Source organism: Brienomyrus brachyistius, chromosome 2, assembly GCF_023856365.1.
Source record: "Brienomyrus brachyistius isolate T26 chromosome 2, BBRACH_0.4, whole genome shotgun sequence".
In the NCBI taxonomy this organism is placed as follows: Eukaryota; Metazoa; Chordata; class Actinopteri; order Osteoglossiformes; family Mormyridae; genus Brienomyrus; species Brienomyrus brachyistius.
In genome coordinates this window covers 27,403,906-27,423,666 of record NC_064534.1, presented here as the reverse complement: position 1 = coordinate 27,423,666, position 19,761 = coordinate 27,403,906, and the positions used below count along the sequence as shown (strand labels likewise).

The 19,761-nt window shown below is 42.8% G+C and overlaps 1 protein-coding gene across 2 annotated transcripts in view; it reads right to left on the bottom strand.

Annotated features, from left to right (window-relative positions):
- riok2 (RIO kinase 2 (yeast)) overlaps window positions 1–19,761 on the bottom strand; it is a 399,097-nt gene that overhangs the window by 7,519 nt on the left and 371,817 nt on the right. Inside the window, exon 2 of one of the 2 annotated variants that reach the window (XM_048978725.1) lies at window positions 24–95. In XM_048978725.1, the coding sequence (XP_048834682.1) occupies window positions 24–89 (66 nt within the window). In that variant the 5' untranslated portion in view covers window positions 90–95. Of the gene's footprint in view, window positions 1–23; window positions 254–19,761 lie in introns of those variants that run through there. The other variant, XM_048978715.1, reaches the window with a different exon arrangement.

The window sequence follows — 19,761 nt, the reverse complement described above, 5'->3', positions numbered from 1 at the left end:
AAGAATAAATTTGGAATACGTACAGCAGTTAGGACCCGGAAGTCATCTCTGGAAAGATATCTTAAAAGAACAACATTTAATTTTCCCATCGTTACAGTAAAATGTCTCTATTGATTAAACTTTGTTAAAATTTACAAAAAAAAACCAGCCACAGTTATCATAACGCGACACGCCACATGTAGTGACAGGAAGTAGAAAGACGTCGCGCTGCACGCACGCTTCCGCTTTAACGTCAGGTCCTAGACTTATATTTCATATGTGTGTCCAGAAGAGGAAATGTGTATCAAGTAGGATAATCTAAGACGGCGAAGCTAGCTGGTATAGAAATACAAATACTAGACAAACAAAAACTTGATCGATTATAATGACTGCTTTGGTATGTGTGTATGCATTTATGTATCATTGCTTTATATGAATGAATGCGCATCTCGTGTGAATCCAACATAGAAAAAAATGAGCAAACGATAAACCGGACATGAATTATAGAAGTTACTTGGTCGGGGCATTTTTTAAATCATTTAGAGAAATAATTATGTCAATAATATGGCAAAGTTATTGGTCTATTTATGCACTCCTACCATATTCTATGGTCATGAGCTTTTGGATAGAACTTAGTTTCCTTTTGCAGAGTTTCTGGGCTCAGCAGATAGGATGAGCAGGCTTGCCACCTTTGAATTGTGAAAATCTGGGAATCTCGGACTTTTTTGGGGGGTGGGAGATGAGGGGCATTAAACCATTTTTGCAAATGTACTGTGTTAACAGAACAGAGGTAAGAATCTCTGTAGTGCCATTCTTACCTATATTTATCCTAAAGCTGACGCGGTAGTACTCACACTGGACTCCTTTGTGTGCTGCCGTCCCGTTCTAATTAAGCTTTAATGAGTGTGTGGTCAGTAACTAAATATCAAAATGATTTACTGAAGTCACGCACTTATGGTCCAGTCATACTTTACAGTTTAAGGATACAGTAGGCAAGTTCGGTTTTAATATTCTGCAAATACTAAATAAGTCAGGTTTTACGCATCTGAATACCAAGAGGTGCATAAAGTTAAATTAAAGAAATAAAATACTGACATTCCTTAACTTCCTCAAAAGTACCCCACTTATACCTACACGGTAACTTCACATTTGACTTATGTTACTCTCCCCGGGCACAGGTCCAGCACAGGCATATTACTGATAAATAGTAGCAATAAATTCATAGCTGTCAAGTCTCCCGCTTTGGCCGGGAAACTACCGTATTTTACTCCTCTTTCCCGCCGTCCTCCCGTATTAGTATTTTCCCGTTAATCTCCCCAATTATAATATATATATATATATATATATATATATATATATATATATATATATATAAATTCCTCTACCTCTCCAAACTGAACTCTGTCGGTAACCTCGCGAGAACTGCCACCTGTAGTAGCCTGGGTGCCAGTTGTCGCGAGGATAGTGTCGACAGCGGGAAAAAAAATCCGGAACAACAAAGGAAAGAGATGGATGGATGTGAAGAGGAAAGCATTCCTGCCAAAAAAAGAACACATCGCAGTCCTATAATTTCACAGACCTAAAATTAAACTCTAAAGCCCCTCTGACCACCGGTGTGTGTGTGTTTGTGCACAAAAGCGTAAACAAACATTTACTGAAAAAAAGTGTTAATTAAAATAACTAAGTCTTTATTCTGTCAAAGTTTTAAAAAATAAGAAATAAATAAAGACCAGCGGTTAAATGGGGCATATAGGCACTTTCTGGTCTCGCTACATAGTGGATGACTAAGTTAGGGTCCTTTGGGGTTTGGTCACACATCGCGATCACCAACCTAAAGTTAAACTCTGAAGCCACCCGACCTCCGGTGTGTGTGTGTTTGTGCGCATGAGCATGAACAAAGATTTAGTGAAAAAAAACTTATTAAAATAACTAAGGCTTTATTCTGCTAAAGTTTTTAAAAATGTATTTTTGATACTTGTCACTAAATGCTGCTTAATAGTTTCTATCCGGGGCTGAGACAGTTGCTAGTGCATATAATGCTAAGACCATATAATTTCGTACCTAAAACATGACAGGGCTTTTACCGTTAGAAAATAACGCATTTACTTAAAATAACACATGGACAAACGCTACAAATGTTTTTTTTATCCCTTAAATTATAAAAAATAACTAAGGTATTAGTCTAACAAAGTTTTAAAAATGTTTTTGAAGTACGTAGCTAAATACCGCTCACTATAGTTCCTATCCAAGGACTACTGAAGGCGCCATCTCCTAATCGAACGCTCTTCTCGCGATATCTTGTTTCATGAAATATGTCTGAAAACTTTGTCGGTTACCTTCCGTATTGGAATCTTGAAGATGTTTTTGATGTATGTTGCTAAATACCGCTCACTAGTTCCTACAGCTATTAAACTAATAATAAAATAGGTGCAACTTAGTTTTATTTTAAATAACAAAATACAACTAAATTGTTGTATTCGTTAAATCGTATTGGTTTAAAAATTTATGCAAATTTGTCATACAACCGTTAAAGCTACGGCACATTATCCCGCTTAATAAACAATTGTAGTTAGATACTTCATCCAACCCCCAGGCCTGCACTGGGGCATTCGGGCCTATGCCAGAGCCTCGTAGCTGTGGTATTAGAGATCGACTTTTATTTAAATTAGAAATATATTATTTTATACTATTTACGAATAAGACAAATTTATGCCCAATGTATGGCCTAAACTTCTCCAGTGCCAAGATCACTGCGAGATATTCTTTCCCAGTGTCCAGAGCCACAAGCATGAATTAAAAAAAGGGCGGTTAAAGTCAGGAAACCGCAGAATGGGGGCCGAAATAAGATGCCACGTCAGGCTGTCCATGGCCTTCTGGCAACTGTTGTCCCAGATGAAAGCCACATCGGACCGTGTCAAGGCAACCAAAGGTTCGGCTAGGTGGGCGTAACTCTGAATGAAATGCCGAAAATAGCTTGTAAGACCCAGAAATTGTTGCACCTTTTTCACATTAGCAGGGGCTTTAAAGTACACCACGGCCCTTATCTTGTCTTCATTCGGGGAAATGCCCCCCAGTGTGACATGAGGGCCAAGAAAGCTAAGTTCTTCCAGGCAAAACTGCCACTTATTCATTTTCAAGGGCATTGCACAGTCCAAATGGCAACACCCGGAACCGAAACAAACCGCAATGAGAGGCAAACGGCGTCTTCGGCCTCGATTCTTCTTCCACCGCCATTTGCCAATACCCTCATGTGAGGTTGAGGGTGGTAATGAATTTACCTCTCCCCAGAAAGTCCAACGATTCATCGATCCTGGGGAGGGGATAAGAGTCCCTCACTGTGAGCTGGTTCAGTCCGCAATAATCGACGCAGAATCTGTGCTCTCCCCATGGCTTCATTACAACGACAACCCATGGTCCTGAGGCTGGCTCACTTATCCCTTCATTAAGCATTATCTGGATCTAGTTCTCTATAATGGCCTTTTTAGCTGGGGAAGTTCAGTACAGGGGAAGGTGGATAGGTCTAGCATCACCCGTGTCGATCACCCATGCTCTGCTAGCCTGGTGTGACTAAGATGTCCATCAAAAAGATCATTAAATTCCTGCAGGACGTCCAGCAGTGATGATTTTTGCTGCATGCTCAGGTAGGCTTCTTCCACTTTCTTGGGAAGGGCACTAGCTGCCTGGAGGCACAAAATACTTACGTCCATCAATTCTGACTCCAAATATCCATCCAGGTCATCCACATCCATGAACAGCGGTCTGTTGTCATTAATCATTACAGTTCTGGATGGGATGTGGATGCTAATCGAGACACGTTGCATAAAGTCCATGCCAAGGACCAGGGGGGAGGACAACTGTGGTATCACCACAAACCTATGGTAAAGACTCACTACTTGAAGTTCAATCCTCAGGCAGGTCACCTCTAACGGGTTGTAAGCAGTGCTGTCGGCTAAGTGGAGGGGTGGGGCTAACCAGGACCTGGGTCCAGAAGCATCGTTTTCCTTATTTCCCACAAGATCTACCCTCACTGCAGATAGAGATGTGCCCGTGTCAAGGGTCACTAAGACAGCATAGTATCTATAATTAACCGAGATGCTGAATGGTGTGTTCCAGGAAGATTCATGTCCTCTGTGTGTCCAAGGGAGTGCTCCTCTTGGGGGGACACAGCAGGCTGTTGAGACATATTCAAATTTTGGAAGGAGGCACGCCTCCAAGGTCCATCCTCCCTCCTCTGGCATTTCCCCGCCGTCCAATAGGGGGTGGTCTATCACTGCTGGTCAACGGATCACCAGTCAGCCGGTTTGTCTGGGTGAAGTTCGGACTGTCACGATGACTACTGTTGCAGCCTGACCAAGACCTGCCATCAGAAAGTGCAGGGTGGGTGGGCTGGGAACAATGTGGACAGTTATGTGAGGTGCACCCAGTCTAGAGCACTTGAAGCAATATATCCCCACTGGGGGCTTCCTTTCTCTCGATGGGGTGGGTGAGCTCTGACTCAATGGACCCAAGACTGATTGGAGCTCATGCACACGCATGAGGAGGTCCCTCACTGAGCGAACAGGTGTGCTATACAGTGCAACTCTGTATATCTCAAGTGTTTGTTTACAAATTAGAATGATTTGCTCCTGTTCAGGTGTAGGGCTCCTCAGCTCGCCGAACTCATTGAGCATGTGAGCCACGAAAGTGGGGAGAGGTTCATCATCCCGCTGCACACAGTCTAGGATACCCCTCTAAATGGGATACCCTTGATTGTCCCAAGGCAAAAACACTTTCCTGAACAAGTCACAGAATTTGAACCATGAAGACATGTGTTTTAAGCACACTATACCATTTTTCTGGCTCCCTGGTCAGATACAAGGGCAATTCAGCGAGAATCTCAGTATCGTTCAGCTCCAGCAGCGGTTAACTGATTGAAACACTTTTCAGGCTGAACTTCACCTAGCCCCATAAAGACAGGGGGTTCGAATTTTGACTGGTGGAGAACAGAGGCAAGCGCCCTGGACATGCTCAGCATACTGGCATCAAATGCAGGGAACAAAGAAGTCGCCCTTGCGATGGGGCTTGGAGGGGCCACCGGGTCACATGGGACTGGTGGGTTCGCTGTGTCTGTATGTGTGTCAGGAGTTGAACAGAAGCTGCATGCTGTTCCGGAATAGCTGGCCTGGGCGGCGCATCCACGATAGTTTTGTCCCACTGATCCATCACAGTTTTCTGCAGGCTCAGGGAATCACGCAAACATTCTTGCAGTAATGTCACTTCAGCTTTTAGAGATCGTACCTGCTCCTCCATGCTCGGAGCACGTTGTTGGGGTGGCTCATGTCCCAGCGTGAGCTGCAGCGAGTCAGGCCACAACGCTGGATCCATGACTCCGTCAGCAACCCTAACAGTCCAGTCAAAACTCTAATAACACACAGTGCTGCAGGTGGGCCGAAGTTCGTACGTGACCCTTCAGTCTTTTTTTTCTTTTTAATTATTTATTATTATATTATTATTATTATTATTATTATTATTATTATTATTATTATTAGATTAAAAAAAATCCAGTCACAGGACTGGAACGGAACAATGTTCGGGCGCCAGTTGTAACGCTTCTTCTTGCCCGGAGCCTGTGGTGCACTTCTTGATCCGGGGCGGTGTAGCAGCTAGCAGCTAAATAAGGCTAATCCACATGGGAGTCGGTCACTTCCCAGAGGTGGGCACATTTATTTAGCACAAACCAAACACGCATACTCACGGTCACAAGAATCCTACACACGCAGTGTTACTTGGCGGGTCAGATGGTAACTCATTCTGGGAGAGTAGTGGAAGAGAAGGGGCCACAACCAGCCTTTTCGAGTCCTGCTTCCTTACACTCGTTGCTCTGCCTGACGACCCTCTCCCCACTCTCGCGAGTATATTGCTCATGGTTAAAGAGGAGTGTCTTAAAGGCACCTGCACATAACGAGCATTACATCCTCCAATCTTAAACAGAACAACATACAGTAGTACTAGTCAGAAATCAAGACAAACATACACATATCAAAGAAGGTGACTCAATTTTAAAAGCCCAATTATGTCAGTCGCAAACTTAAAAAAACAGTAAAGTTCCATATCTAGCTCAATGAATAAACAACTGAATTGCTGTAAATGAGCAGACAATTAAGTCTAAGGATCACTCAGCATAAACAGATCTGTTAATTGTCCCTAACCCCAACAAGCAACGAATGCACAGATGTTTCACATATCAAACTGCAAAATATAGTCAATGAATAGCTGGAGCGTTGCCATCCACTATAGAACATACCAAATGTAAGTGCTTCCAGCAGAAACACCAGTAACCTAATTAGGGTTTCCTTTTTCAATATAAAAAATACGGGTTAAATTGCGTTTTAAGCAAACATAATGCATTGATGTAAAGAAATAACGACCTGAATTATACTGTAATAACATAGACTGATATGAAAAATATATATTTTTCAGGTGCCTAGCTGTCCTACGCATTGAAAATGTCTGATTTCCAGGATTAGCTTAAGTTGAAGGACTGCAAGTTATCACTACAACTGGATGACTACTAACATCACAAACTGATTTTTAAATTTTAGGGTATTTGGTAATATATCATATAAATGTAATGTTGCTATTTTAATCAGGGTACCCGCGGGGTCTTGAACGTATTAACGTTTTTTAAAATGAAAAAACATTTAATTTTATATTCTCAAAATAAGACCTTAAAAGTACTGAATTTCATTAAAATGTATTACATTTAGTTTACAAGGGTCTTAATTTTTTGTCCCTTTCATAAGATTAAAGAGGCCTAAATACCTTTACGTCGTGAATAGCTCTCAAATGCGCAGCGTTTCACATGGCTAAAGCTATGAGCTTAAGTCTTTCTTCAGTGTCGCCAGGTCTAGCAAAAATCTCCAGCCCAAGGTTTGCTTAAAATCCGCCCAGCGGAACCTGAAACTAGCCCAATAATAAATCCCAGTATACTGTATCTCAAAGAAATAAACCAGTATTTTGCATGCATGATCACATTCAAATATTCAACATTTTAAAAACACAGTTAAACACAAAGACAGACGCACTCTCTTTTCCCATGGTCGCCAACTTTAATCCCCTGGCTGGAGTGAGATTTTCAATTCGAGATAAGTCTGCATTTACATGTACGCAGGAGTTTCATTACCTTTCATTATAGTCTGTTTGCAAACTACCCCAACGCTTCTGATGAAGCTAATTTTAGGTTTATAATGGAATACCATAGATTTTCCGTAAGATGACAGTCCGACACTGTGAGTGTCACGCCAGATGCGTGGGAGTTGGCAACCTTGCTTTTCCGTGTCCGTCTGTCCCTGACTTTGGGTGGCCAGTGATTCACTCAGCATTTGGAGCCACTTGCATTGTAACTTGCACATCTGTGCATGGACAGCATCACACTTTACCCCGTGTTTTACAGCCGTGTCTGATTTGAACCACTTCGTTTCACAATATTTTCACAACAATGTAGATGACCAACGTAAATACTTCCATAGTTCGAACTACAGTATGGTTTTGGGTAATACTTGAGTTCGGACTGTGGTTTTGGGTAATACTTCAGTTCGGACTGTGGTTTTGAGTAATACCATACTTGCAGCACAATAGCCTGGTTCCAAGTATGTAAGATGCTAACACAGTTAGCCACCATGCTTTTGCTTTTTTGATCTCGTTAATATTTCTTTTCATGACATCAGGTTCGTTTTACGGACGGCTTCAGAGCAGATCTCCACCATCCCATAATTGGATGTTCAGCCAGAAACTCCGATTGTGGATCCTGTGTGCTCTCTGTCTGTTTAATGAAAGCTCTGTATAGCACTTACACTTGTGTATGAGTTTGTGTTGGTGGGTCTCGTTATGTACTCCAGTCACCGGGTTGGGGTAGGGGCTCTTTTCAAGTGTCCAATAAGATTGAATAGACCTGAGCAGGGGTGTAATTATGCCTATTTTATGGGGGCATCAGCCCCCCTAAAATGTTTTTAGCCCCCCCCCCCAAATAAATGTACACTAATTAGTTTAAATAAGGTGGACCATTTCCATCATACCCCCCAATAAAGGCTTAGCCCCCTTTTCATATATCTCTAGTGACACACCTGCGCATAATGGGTGATTATAATAATTGTATGTTACCTCTTTAACCTGTGAGTCCGGCTCACAGTGGGACCGTTCTTATGTGTAAAATGGTCACATGGGATGAGGGGAAGGGTGGTGAGTATACATGCTTGCCCACTCCCATAGTACCATGCATTGCACAGCCCCCCCTTTAAGGGTCTTTCGACCCTAACTGCATACGTGCAGCACGCAGTAATTGCCCCTCTCTCAACTCCACCTGAGAGACCCCTGGTGAGTCCCTGGTAGTAACCCTGTGAGGACAAAGGAGATTGCAGAGCCAGAGTAAGTAACAGCCCTGCAGCTCTTCATCTCAGTGCTGCATGTCAGAGGCTCAACAAGCCTGACTGCTGAAAGGGGTTTGACAGGGAGCAAGGAAGACCTTCATTCTCTCCACATCTACCAGCACCTGGTCCAGAGTGGAAGGTGCTGCGATATAGAGATGGCACTGTATAGCCTCTGCTCGCATGTCCAGCAGAGCTTGTAGTGTAGTGCTCTCTTCTGATCACTGAATGCACCAGAGAGGGAGCTCCAGCTGGACCTTTCCCAAAGGCCCTCCCTTTATACTTGGAGATGGTCGCCAGGCTGCTTGACTGTACCAGCTGAATGGGGCAGCAGGAACCCATTGTCTCCTCATGGGGCTGAGCTTCTGGTACTGTGATCTGGTTGCCCAGACCGCTGGCACTGGTTTGCTGGCTTGAGCTGTTCTGGCCGCACTAGATGTCCTTTGCTGTGGTCTTCACCAGTTGCTCCCCTAGGCCAGCCCCTTCACGGTGGTGCTGTCCTTTCTGGGTTCTGCCTGCTCCTTTTCCATGCCCCTGGCCTGTTTCCTTCTGCCACTCTGCTGCCTGTATCTTCTTTGCAGTGGCACAGCTGCACTGTTCCTGAGATCACCACCAGGGGCTCAGCAATCCTAGTGCTTCAGCTCATCTAGCACTGGGAGTATTTTCTCCACCCGAGCCAGATCACAAGTTCCGATCCACTTTTCGCTTTATAAAGCATTGGTATTTATAAAGCATTGGTATGTACAGGTATTAGAACCTGTACATTTTAGCAGTGGTTTTACATTTACTTTAGCAGACTCTTTTCTCTGAAGCAGCGTAATGCTAAAGACATAAAGATGACATGAAGATCAAACAGCAGGGTCACACAGTCCCAGGAGCTGTTGGGGCCTCGCCACAGGATTCGGACCAGTGACCTTCTGATCACAGACGCACATTCCAAACCCACAGAGCCACACACAATGTTTTATTGAACGTTTTATCAAACTTTAGTAAAAATAATATTGAGTCTTGCAGGCAAACTATATTTGTTTTCATCAAGGATTACTAATAGAGGGCAGCTATGTTTGATTTTGATAGTAACCCAAAATGATGAATAATGCTGTTTTTGGGGTAGTCATGAAAAGATCCCCATTCTGTAGGAAAGCAGTTTTGGGAAAAACAACCACACTGCAATGGATTGGTTAAGATGATAAACAAGACTGCGGTCAATGCACAAAGATGCTGTTGCCAAGGTGAGTAAATACTGTGGATTTCATCCTGGAGGCAGACTTATAAACAGGTTCTGCTCTGTGTAACTGCAGGCCGGTGTTTACACTGGCCTCTGCCGTCACAGACAACGCTCTGTTCTGGTCGCGCAGTCCGGCAGTCTGGGTTCACTGCGAAACGTGTCAGCTTTCATGTGGACACTATGTACCTTCTGGAGCAACCAGCCTGAGGATAGTTGTGGGGCAGGGCGAGGTTCGTTTTGCGTGCTCAGGCACACTGGCAGGCTGCCTTGTCAAGGACGGGAACACCACCGTCTATCTAATCTCACCTGGCTCTAGCCTGAATGTGAATGTCTACACTCCCGCTGCACAGAGATGACTCTTAAGACTGTTCCTTTACTATCCACACACTCCCATTTACTCCTCTATGTTCTCATTCTGAAGTGAAAATCTGCAGTTGATTCAGAGCATCCCAAAATACTTACATGCTGAGAGAATGCAATGGCAGTTACTCTCAGTTCACTATTTCTTTATTACCCTGCTGATTAAGGGGTGAAGTGTATGAGTATATTGATGTTCAAGCTCACTTTTCAGTCTGTTTAAAAAACAACCCATCATTTTGAAACACTGAGGTCACATACTCAGTTTACTTCTATTGTAAGATCTGATTAGCATGTGTAATATAGCTTCCAAATTTAGATATTTTTTAAAGTTTGGAATGGGGAATATATTTGATTTTTGGCTATTTAATTCAGAATTCGCAGAGAAATGACTTCATTACTGACAACATTGTGACCTGGCACATAAAACATTACTCTGTGCAGTGCTTTAAGAATAACAAAAAACCGTTCTGCAGATGTGGTCAACTTTCCCGTCATTTTAACTTACCTACAAGCAAGCAGGAGAAGCAGGCAAAATGTATGTGAATTACAGGGAGAGTAACTGGTAAATGGACTGACTGTTTTTTCTGCTGGGTCGCTGCTTTTTTTCCTGCCAATTCAGACACAATTTAACAGGGTGTGTAACTGTAGATGGGAAGTAAAGTATTTTCAATTAGTTCCAGTAGGACTTTTGAAAACTTTACAAACTGAACTTGACTTGTCACCTTGAATATGGTTGTGGGCTTATGTGTCTGCTTCAGGTGGTCTACAGGTTCTCACGTACAGGTCCTCACGTACAGGTGCTTAGGTACAGGTCCTCACGTACAGGTCCTTATGTACAGGTCCTCATGTACAGGTCCTTACGTACAGGTCCTCACATACAGGTCCTCACGTACAGGTCCTTACATACAGGTCCTTAGGTACAGGTCCTCACGTACAGGTCCTCACGTACAGGTCCTTACGTACAGGTCCTCACGTACAGGTCCTTACATACAGGTCCTCACGTACAGGTCCTTACATACAGGTCCTTAGGTACAGGTCCTCACGTACAGGTCTTCAGGTACAGGTCCTTACATACAGGTCCTCACGTATAGGTCTTCAGGTACAGGTCCTTACATACAGGTCCTTAGGTACAGGTCCTCACGTACAGGTCTTCAGGTACAGGTCCTTACATACAGGTCCTCACGTATAGGTCTTCAGGTACAGGTCCTTACATACAGGTCCTCACGTATAGGTCTTCACGTACAGGTCCTTAGGTACAGGTCCTCATGTACAGGTCTTCAGGTACAGGTCCTTACATACAGGTCCTCACGTATAGGTCTTCACATACAGGTCCTTAGGTACAGGTCCTCATGTACAGGTCTTCAGGTACATGTCCTTACATACAGGTCCTCACGTATAGGTCTTCACGTACAGGTCCTCATGTACAGGTCTTCAGGTACAGGTCCTTACATACAGGTCCTCACGTATAGGTCTTCACGTACAGGTCCTTAGGTACAGGTCCTCATGTACAGGTCTTCAGGTACAGGTCCTTACATACAGGTCCTCATGTACAGGTCCTCACGGACAGATCCCAAGCACTTCAGCGCTGAGGCCTGTGTTTTTTGTTTTCTTTCTTATTGTTCTACTGAATTTGTAAACTTGGCTCTATCATAATGAGTCTGTGAGACAAAGGGATCTTCTCTGGGTTGATGTGTTTGGGACAGGCTCCAATGTAGGTACTATCTTTTAGACGACTGGCCATTCCTGTAGTAATGGGGCTGGAAATATACTCAGTATATTTTCAAGCTGAATATGCGGTTTAAAGTACATTTTCAGGGCTTGAGTAAACACTGGGTTGTTATTGCTGGCCTAATGCATTCGCACTATAGCCAACCACAAAAGAAAAATTTGATGACCATTATGAGTGACAGCCTGTCTTGAAAATCTGCATAAATAATTTTAGGCAGAGAACAAGTTTGAGCTAGAAACACACAAATCCAGCATGCTCCTCCTTCTCGCTCATGTAATTAGTTGTCCGTGGACCTGGCGCCTGTAACCTAAGATGAAGTACAGACTGTTCTGGAGGCTTCTGACTTCTGAGGAAAAGTGCAGGACCGACACAGCAATGAGTCAGAAAATGAGCCGCTATTTGTTGCTGTGCCACACAAAAGCTTTTCAAATGCAATGATGCATCGATTTTCCGAATATACTGATCACAGCAACATGTCAGGCCGAATATGCCGATCACAGCAACATACCAGGCTGAATATGCCGATCACAGCGACATGTCAAGCCGAATATGCCGAGCAGAGCGACATGTCAGGCCGAATATGCCGATCACAGCAACGTGTCAGGCCGAATATGCCGATCACAGCGACATGTCAAGCCGAATATGCCAATCACAGCGACGTCAGGCCGAATATGCCGATCACAGCGACATGTCAAGCCGAATATGCCGATCACAGCGACATGTCAAGCCGAATATGCCGATCTCAGCAACGTGTCAGGCCGAATATGCCGATCACAGCGACATGTCAAGCCAAATATGCCGATCACAGCGACGTGTCAGGCCGAATATGCCGATCACAGCGACATGTCAAGCCGAATATGCCGATCACAGCAACATGTCAAGCCGAATATGCCGATCACAGCAACGTGTCAGGCCGAATATGCCGATCACAGCGACATGTCAAGCCGAATATGCCGATCACAGCAACATGTCAAGCCGAATATGCCGATCTCAGCAACGTGTCAGGCCGAATATGCCGATCACAGCGACGTGTCAGGCCGAATATGCCGATCACAGCGACGTGTCAAGCCGAATATGCCGATCACAGCAACATGTCAAGCCGAATATGCCGATCTCAGCAACGTGTCAGGCTGAATATGTCGATCACAGCGACGTCAAGCCGAATATGTCGATCACAGCGACGTGTCAGGCCGAATATGCCGATCACAGCAACAATAAATCGTGTTAATTGCTAATAGTTGATTGTTAATTAAAAATTTGTATTCCACAAATAAGTTGAAGATAACAGCGTTGTTATTACATTTGTTGCTGTTTATTATCTACATTTCTCTCACGTACCTATTTCTGGACCAATATTAGGGTATTTCAGGTGATTTCAAAAGCAGAACTTTTCAGACACCAGTGGTCATTACAGCGTAAATACCACTGAGACTTTTTGTATATTCTGGGTTGACACACAGTCTGCGTGGGACGTGTAAATGAGCCTGTTTTTTATTTTTTACCACATAATTACTGCGGTGTGGTCTCTTCCCTTGGTGCAACTTATTATTATGGGGATAAAATATTTGGATGTCTAACAAAATAGCTACCAGCCTACTTCATGTTTTGTCTGGAAGAAAGTATCCAGGGAAAGGGGGTCCTCTTAGCCTTTATCCAGATAATTACAGAAGATTTGAGCATGTTAGACTAAAGGTACTTTAGTACTTAGTGTTAATTTGTGGCGCCCCCGCATATCTGTACGCAGGTTCATGTTAATGGTCATAATAAGGTATTTACAGTGCACTCATTCAGCCAGCAGAGGCAAGGGTCCCCATCAAGCCTCATATACCTCCTAGATGTTCTTTTTCAGAGTGAATTTGTGCATTAGACCTCAGTCCAAGAGCAACCTGTCAGGTTAACAGAGACCGTGGGTGAGTGTGGGTGTTGCCAGCCTTGGATTCCCTTGTGCTGCTGGCGATATTGGAAAGTGTGCTTAAGGCCCCAAATCAGACTTCCCCTCGTGTGTGTGTGGGGGCGGGGGAGTGCTGGATGGAGTGTAGTGAAGGTCTTTTAACATAAATGTGGTAGCAGAACTGATCGTTCACACCCAATGATGAAAGGACCCCCAGCGAACAGACTCAGGCCCGAATGGGATTTGCTATATAGCAGCCTGGGTCCATGTTTGATTAGAGAACGGCAGAATTGCTCTGCAGAGGTGAGTCGCCACTTGGTGTCACTGCTGCTCCATGACAGAACACCTCATCTGGGGAGATGCAGAGGCGAATCTCAGGGTAGAATGAGGTGCAACGTGGTGATACAGCTGCCTACTGCTTAAATTCCAGAGGCTGAATTCTATGCCCTTACACTCCGCCTGCCCTCGGACAGGGCTACAGCAGCCGTCTGTCCATCCCTGTGAAATACCTTAGACGGGTCTGAGCCGATCCACATGGCTGAGAATCGGGGGTCGCAGCTTTCCCAACTAGAGATGGAACAGAGGGTCTATTTGTGAGGCTGCCGCACAGCCTGCGGGTCTCACAAATGACCAGAGTGCTATTTGGACTACGTCTTGCGCGGAAGAACAGTCAGTCCATTCTGTGTGGTGGGAGGGAGAGGGGGGCATGAATTTGTTAACTCGCTTGAGTGTCACCGGAAGTAACGACCTGCGTGGAGCATGTGAAAAGCCTTGCGCAGATCCTCCAGCCGTCAGCGTTCCTTTTCGCCGGAGGTGTTTATGCCATTGATACATTCCCGAGAGGCACCATTTTCAGTGTGCTCTGTCCCCTGTGATCAAATTATGTTGGCAAATAAATGAAAAATATGTTGCATTGTACGGAAGATCTTCCCCAATGGCATCTGAACAACGTGAGGTGTCGTTAATGTTCCTATGAACATCCCATGAAATATATCATGATGTAGCCCATCTGTGAGGTGGTACGAAGGGTCTGGTGTTTGTATGTCTGAAAGACAGACAGACACTCTCAGCATTCTTTGGCATTGAACAAAGCACTAAAAAGAGCTTTGTGTGTTTGGATTCTCTGTGCACCATACATTACATTTCTTTGTGTGCTATTTCTAAAATGACATGTATTGTAATGTATATTTGGAAAGATGCTGTTTTTCATTGTAAATATGGTAAAATGTACAGGTAGACCTTTTTGTTTTTTTTTTTTTAACCAGACTTTGCCATAGTGTATTTTTATTCTGTAGCTAAAGTAGAAAAGTTCTTTTATTAAGTTGCACTGGGTCTGCGATTCCGTTTCAGAATCCTTTTGAACTGGAATCTGCTAGACGGCCGAGTTTATTATTTATATAGCTTCACACACAGCTTATACTGGTGGGGGTGGGGTAGCAGGCTTTCAGTTCATTCTCTGCTCCAATTGGTTTCCACTTCCTCAAAGCAAATCAGAGATGGAGAGCTGACCAATGTCATTTGGCTTCATCAACTGGAAATAAAAGACACAAAACGTCGATCTTTTTTCCTAGCAGCCCCTCTTCACAGCAAATATTTTGGCCTCCCTTCGCCAAGTGTACAGTTCACTGTCCGGTCACTCGAATCTGTCAGTTTGGCACGTCTGGGGCAGCCATCAGCACCCTGGTTGTGGGCTAAAGCTTCAGCTTGAGGCCCCAAACATTGCCTGGCTCATTATTCCCCTGGGAAGGTCGTGGCCTTGACTGTCAGACCGGAACTGCCCTCTAATTAAGCCCCTTGTTTTGGCACGGAACGTGTCATGTCTGCGGGACTTCCTACTGGGATTAATGCCGCTCAAGGCTCCCCTTTCAGGAAGGCCAGCCGGGAATGCTGGTGTGAGGTTCTCACAGAAGTGAACTCACAGCAACCGGCTTCTTACAGATTTAAGCAGGGCAGATTTTTCCGAGTCTCCTGACTTACCCTGAAATCAGTTATTCCTGAGATTGAATGTAGTGAATTGATTGGATGCTTTCACTTTATTTATGTTACATTGATTGGCTAACTGCGTAATACAGAACATTATACCTTGTTGTGCATGCGACATTTGTGTAAAAAATGCTATAAGTGGACTGATTAGCGTTACATTGTGTCTGAAGCAGGAAACAAAAGGTCTCTCATGTCTGCTTCTTAACTGACTAATTGAGAGCGGTGACAGCTTCTTGTCCTGTTTCCAAGTGCAAGGTGTATTTTGGGTGAGCGTGTAGTGCTGGACGAGCACTTTTCCTTAAACACGGCCCTCATACCGCTTAGTGTCACTGTTATTGACCTGCGGAGTTTCAGTCATTCACAACCAAAACCAAAATAAATATCTGAGATTAGAAGTGTTTTAATCATAAACTGATGGCCCCCATAGGGCATCACAGAATGTGGAAAAATATGACAAAATACTGAGGGTTAAGTTAGTATTTACGTAGTTCTTTTAAGGTTAGATTCTGAAGTTTTTCAAAATGTGCTGTTTAGTGTTCCATTGTCTTTATTCCAGTGGGTAAAGTAGAAACCCCGTTCTTCTCAGGAGCTTGAAAGAGTTTATTTTCATTGTGACATATGGATGCTTTCGGTATGCTTGTCTTGCCATCTTGTACCTAATGACGACAGTGGACTAAACAGAGGACTGCCCTCTGGGTTACTTGTACTCCTACTTACTCTCACCCACATGAGAAATTAGTCGGCATTTGTTCTGTTGAAGTAATGGGTCTTCTTATCACTTACGTAATGTCCTCATGGACGGTGACTCTTCAAGCAGGAATATGCTGCAGGGACTAAAGCCTGTGAACTTCCGCAATGAGCTCACTCTCTGTGCAAGACATTTAGCTTTATTTGACAGAAGTGGTAACAGGAAAGTCTATTCAATATGCAGGCTATAATTGGATGTTAAGTGGAGAAATTACTTTCCTACTTGAAAGGCCAAAAAGTTTGGGCCAGGCTTACTTATTATTGACTGGACCCATTGTTCTGTTCAGTGTTTGCATTATAATGAATTTTCACCACTGTCCTTCAACAAATCTCAGTACTATAACAAGTAAGTGTATACAAAAATGTGGACAAAAACATAATTTTTCGGTAAAAAAATTTACCATTTTTTTTGGTAAAGTAATCACATAGAAAGGTGTAGTATGGATGTATATTTTCCATTTAACAATTCATAATTCATTACTATAACACGCATATTATTTTGGACCCTGGCTATTGAATTATATTTTCTTTTTATATTATCACTTCTGTGAAACAGAAAAGTGGATATTGTACATTCTGGTAAGGTTAACTATGTCCAAAGAACTGTAACATTACAAAGAATATTTTAAAAAGAGCTCTATGTTTCAGCAAAAACACATTTAATGAAATGAGAATGAAAAAAACACAATATATTTAGGTTTAATATTTTGCACTGCAACCCTGCCCTGGATAAATGACTAAAACCCCAGTGTCAGTTGCAGTGGATTTTTATCAAACTTTGTAGCTGTAAAGCACACTAGTTGCTGTGTTTTACTCAAATCAGTGGTAAAACACTAAAATGGTTAGCCGAGGATGTGACCGGAAGGGGAACCAAACTAAAATAACAAATGTTTTGTCAGTGTGATGGTTCCACATGACATCTGCAGGTAATTTAATTGAAGGGATGACAAAACCCATCTGTCCTGCCCTGTGGTCTCAGATCTGAAATATGCAGGAAGTTAATGCTGTATTAAAACTGAAAATTCTAATTAAAACCAAGAAAACTATATTATGTATACAAAAATACAACTATTAAAGGGTAAGTAATCAACCACGATATTGCTAAGGACATAACTCTGAGGTGTGAAAGGAAATTCCAACTTCTCTATATTTTTCACTAACAGTGGTGATCCATTATTAAGTCATCAATAGCTAATTTTATTTTTAAAACAGTCAGTGATTATTCAAGGTAATAAAGTAAGTCTATGTGTTGGTGAAATTAATGGGTTTGTTTTATTTACCTATACTTTAAACCTGGAGGCACTAGCTTGGTTAAGTAAGCTGGGCGACATCTTAAAAAATGAATGAATCATGATTCCAATCATGAGCTTTTGGGGACTCTGTATCACTTCATAACAGCTGTATTTCAAGGCTTTCTCTACCCCAGTATGTAATGTGATTTATTGTTTAGCCTGCAGTCTCCCTTCCATTTGCCATTAATCTGTAGTGAAAATGAAAATGGATTGGGTAACGGAAGTCAGTTCTCTGTACTGCCGGCATGTCCCCCATAACCGGAATGGTATGGCTTTATGCGTATCTGGCCTAATCGTGGTGGTTCCGTTTCATGCCCCTGCATCGTCAGATGAGGGATCTCAGATTTTTCATTGGTGAGTCCTTCCAGCCTGTAGCCAATGGGGTTTAGCTGCTCCAGACTTTGATGCCACATTTCTTCTGATACCCTTGGTGCTGCTTATGTCCTAAGGCCTGTTAGCTCTTTGAAGTCAGGACCTTGTTCCTTTCATTTTTTGTCCAGAAAGAGAGAGAGAGAGAGATTTCACTGATATTGGAAAGGCATGTCAGCAGATATGCCAAAAGTAATTTTTAAGACATACTGTCAGCTCTTTGCGTCTTTGAGAGGGATTTGAGTTTAGGTTTGTTTATTTCATTTTTGGTCTGATTATTTTCTGAGTCGAATTTTCTATCTTGTAATGACTGAGAAGGGATAAAGTGTCACTTCCTGTTTGTGACACTTATGTGACACTCTTCATGATCTCAATAAACATTAGACATTGTTAATGTTCCCTCAAAAAGTTCACCTCTGTCAAAAGGCATTTGCTAGTATTAGACCTTATAAGCCCTGGAAAATAGGGTTTCAGGTTTAAATCCCCAAGATTGATGTTGTTCCGTTCGTTCGGATATCAGTCTACAGAACTTACTCTCTCCCATATTAAGCATTGGAGTTTGGATTTTCCCACCAAACCAAATGATCAACTCTATTTATTTTATTATGTGTTTGTGTGTGTATAACCTTGGCTATAAAGGGCAATATCAACATTTTTTAAGTTTTGTGTTCATTCTAATTCTCTTTCCCCAGAAGTTGACTGGGATATGTGTTTTAGCATAATAATACCTTGTCCCCTGCGTGTTTTCGGTAATGGAGTGGGGACGTGATGTTTAAGTACACAAATTTCAGTTTCCCTGTGACATGCTGCTCTTTCCTGTCCTGGGAGACCTTGGGAGCTGACTTGACTTTTCATTTCGCAGCCCCTGAAAATGTAATGCGGTAATACCGAAGCAGACTTGTCAGCAGCGGTTTCTTGTGCAGACAACATGTATCATGTGTGAACTGCAAAATGCACAGCGCTTACGTACATGATCCAGGCTTCGACGGTTAAGCCCATAGTGGCGATTGTGGCCTTTTTGTTTGTTTTATGGTTACCTTCCAAAGACTGAGCAGCTCTGGAACACAAGGAGCCAGAATGTTAGCCAAGGGTACATAGGCTTTGTGCCTAATGTCAGTGACTGACTACACTTCCACAATAATTCTCTGAGGGTTACAGGCACAAATATATACAGTATATTGGTTAATACCACAAATCTACAATGGAGAGTGATGATTAGAACGTGAAATTGTACAAATCTCTATATTGTACATGAAGTTTGTAGTTTATTCAAGTAATACAGATGAAATGTTTATTTCTATTTTCCATACTTTGTCATAGATGTGGTATAGCAGAGGTTTCTTTTTTTACTCATTGTTTGAATTTACTTTTGATTTCAGGGGAATAGCACAGTGATTTATACATATTTTTAAATAATCGTCAGCATTTAAAAATCATCATCAGGCCATAAATTATGTCTGAGCCTCATGCGAATTAACAGTTCAGTTCTGGTGCTTGTCCAAGTCAGCAGCTTCCATACTGCTAGTGTTTACACTGGCAACATGAATATTGAATATATGCCTGTGAGGTGCATAAAATTCATTCCGTTTTCTCTCCTGACGGGTCTAATGTAGAAGCATGAAAAACTAGCTGCTGTGAAAAACACGCTTTCTCAATGTTATTTGCTATCGTTCCTTTGGAAAGGTACTTATTCAATTACAGCTACAACTTTGTCACCATCATGGATCATACATAAGTACTTCACCCCCATCTGCATACCATGGCTGTGGAAAAGTGCAGGA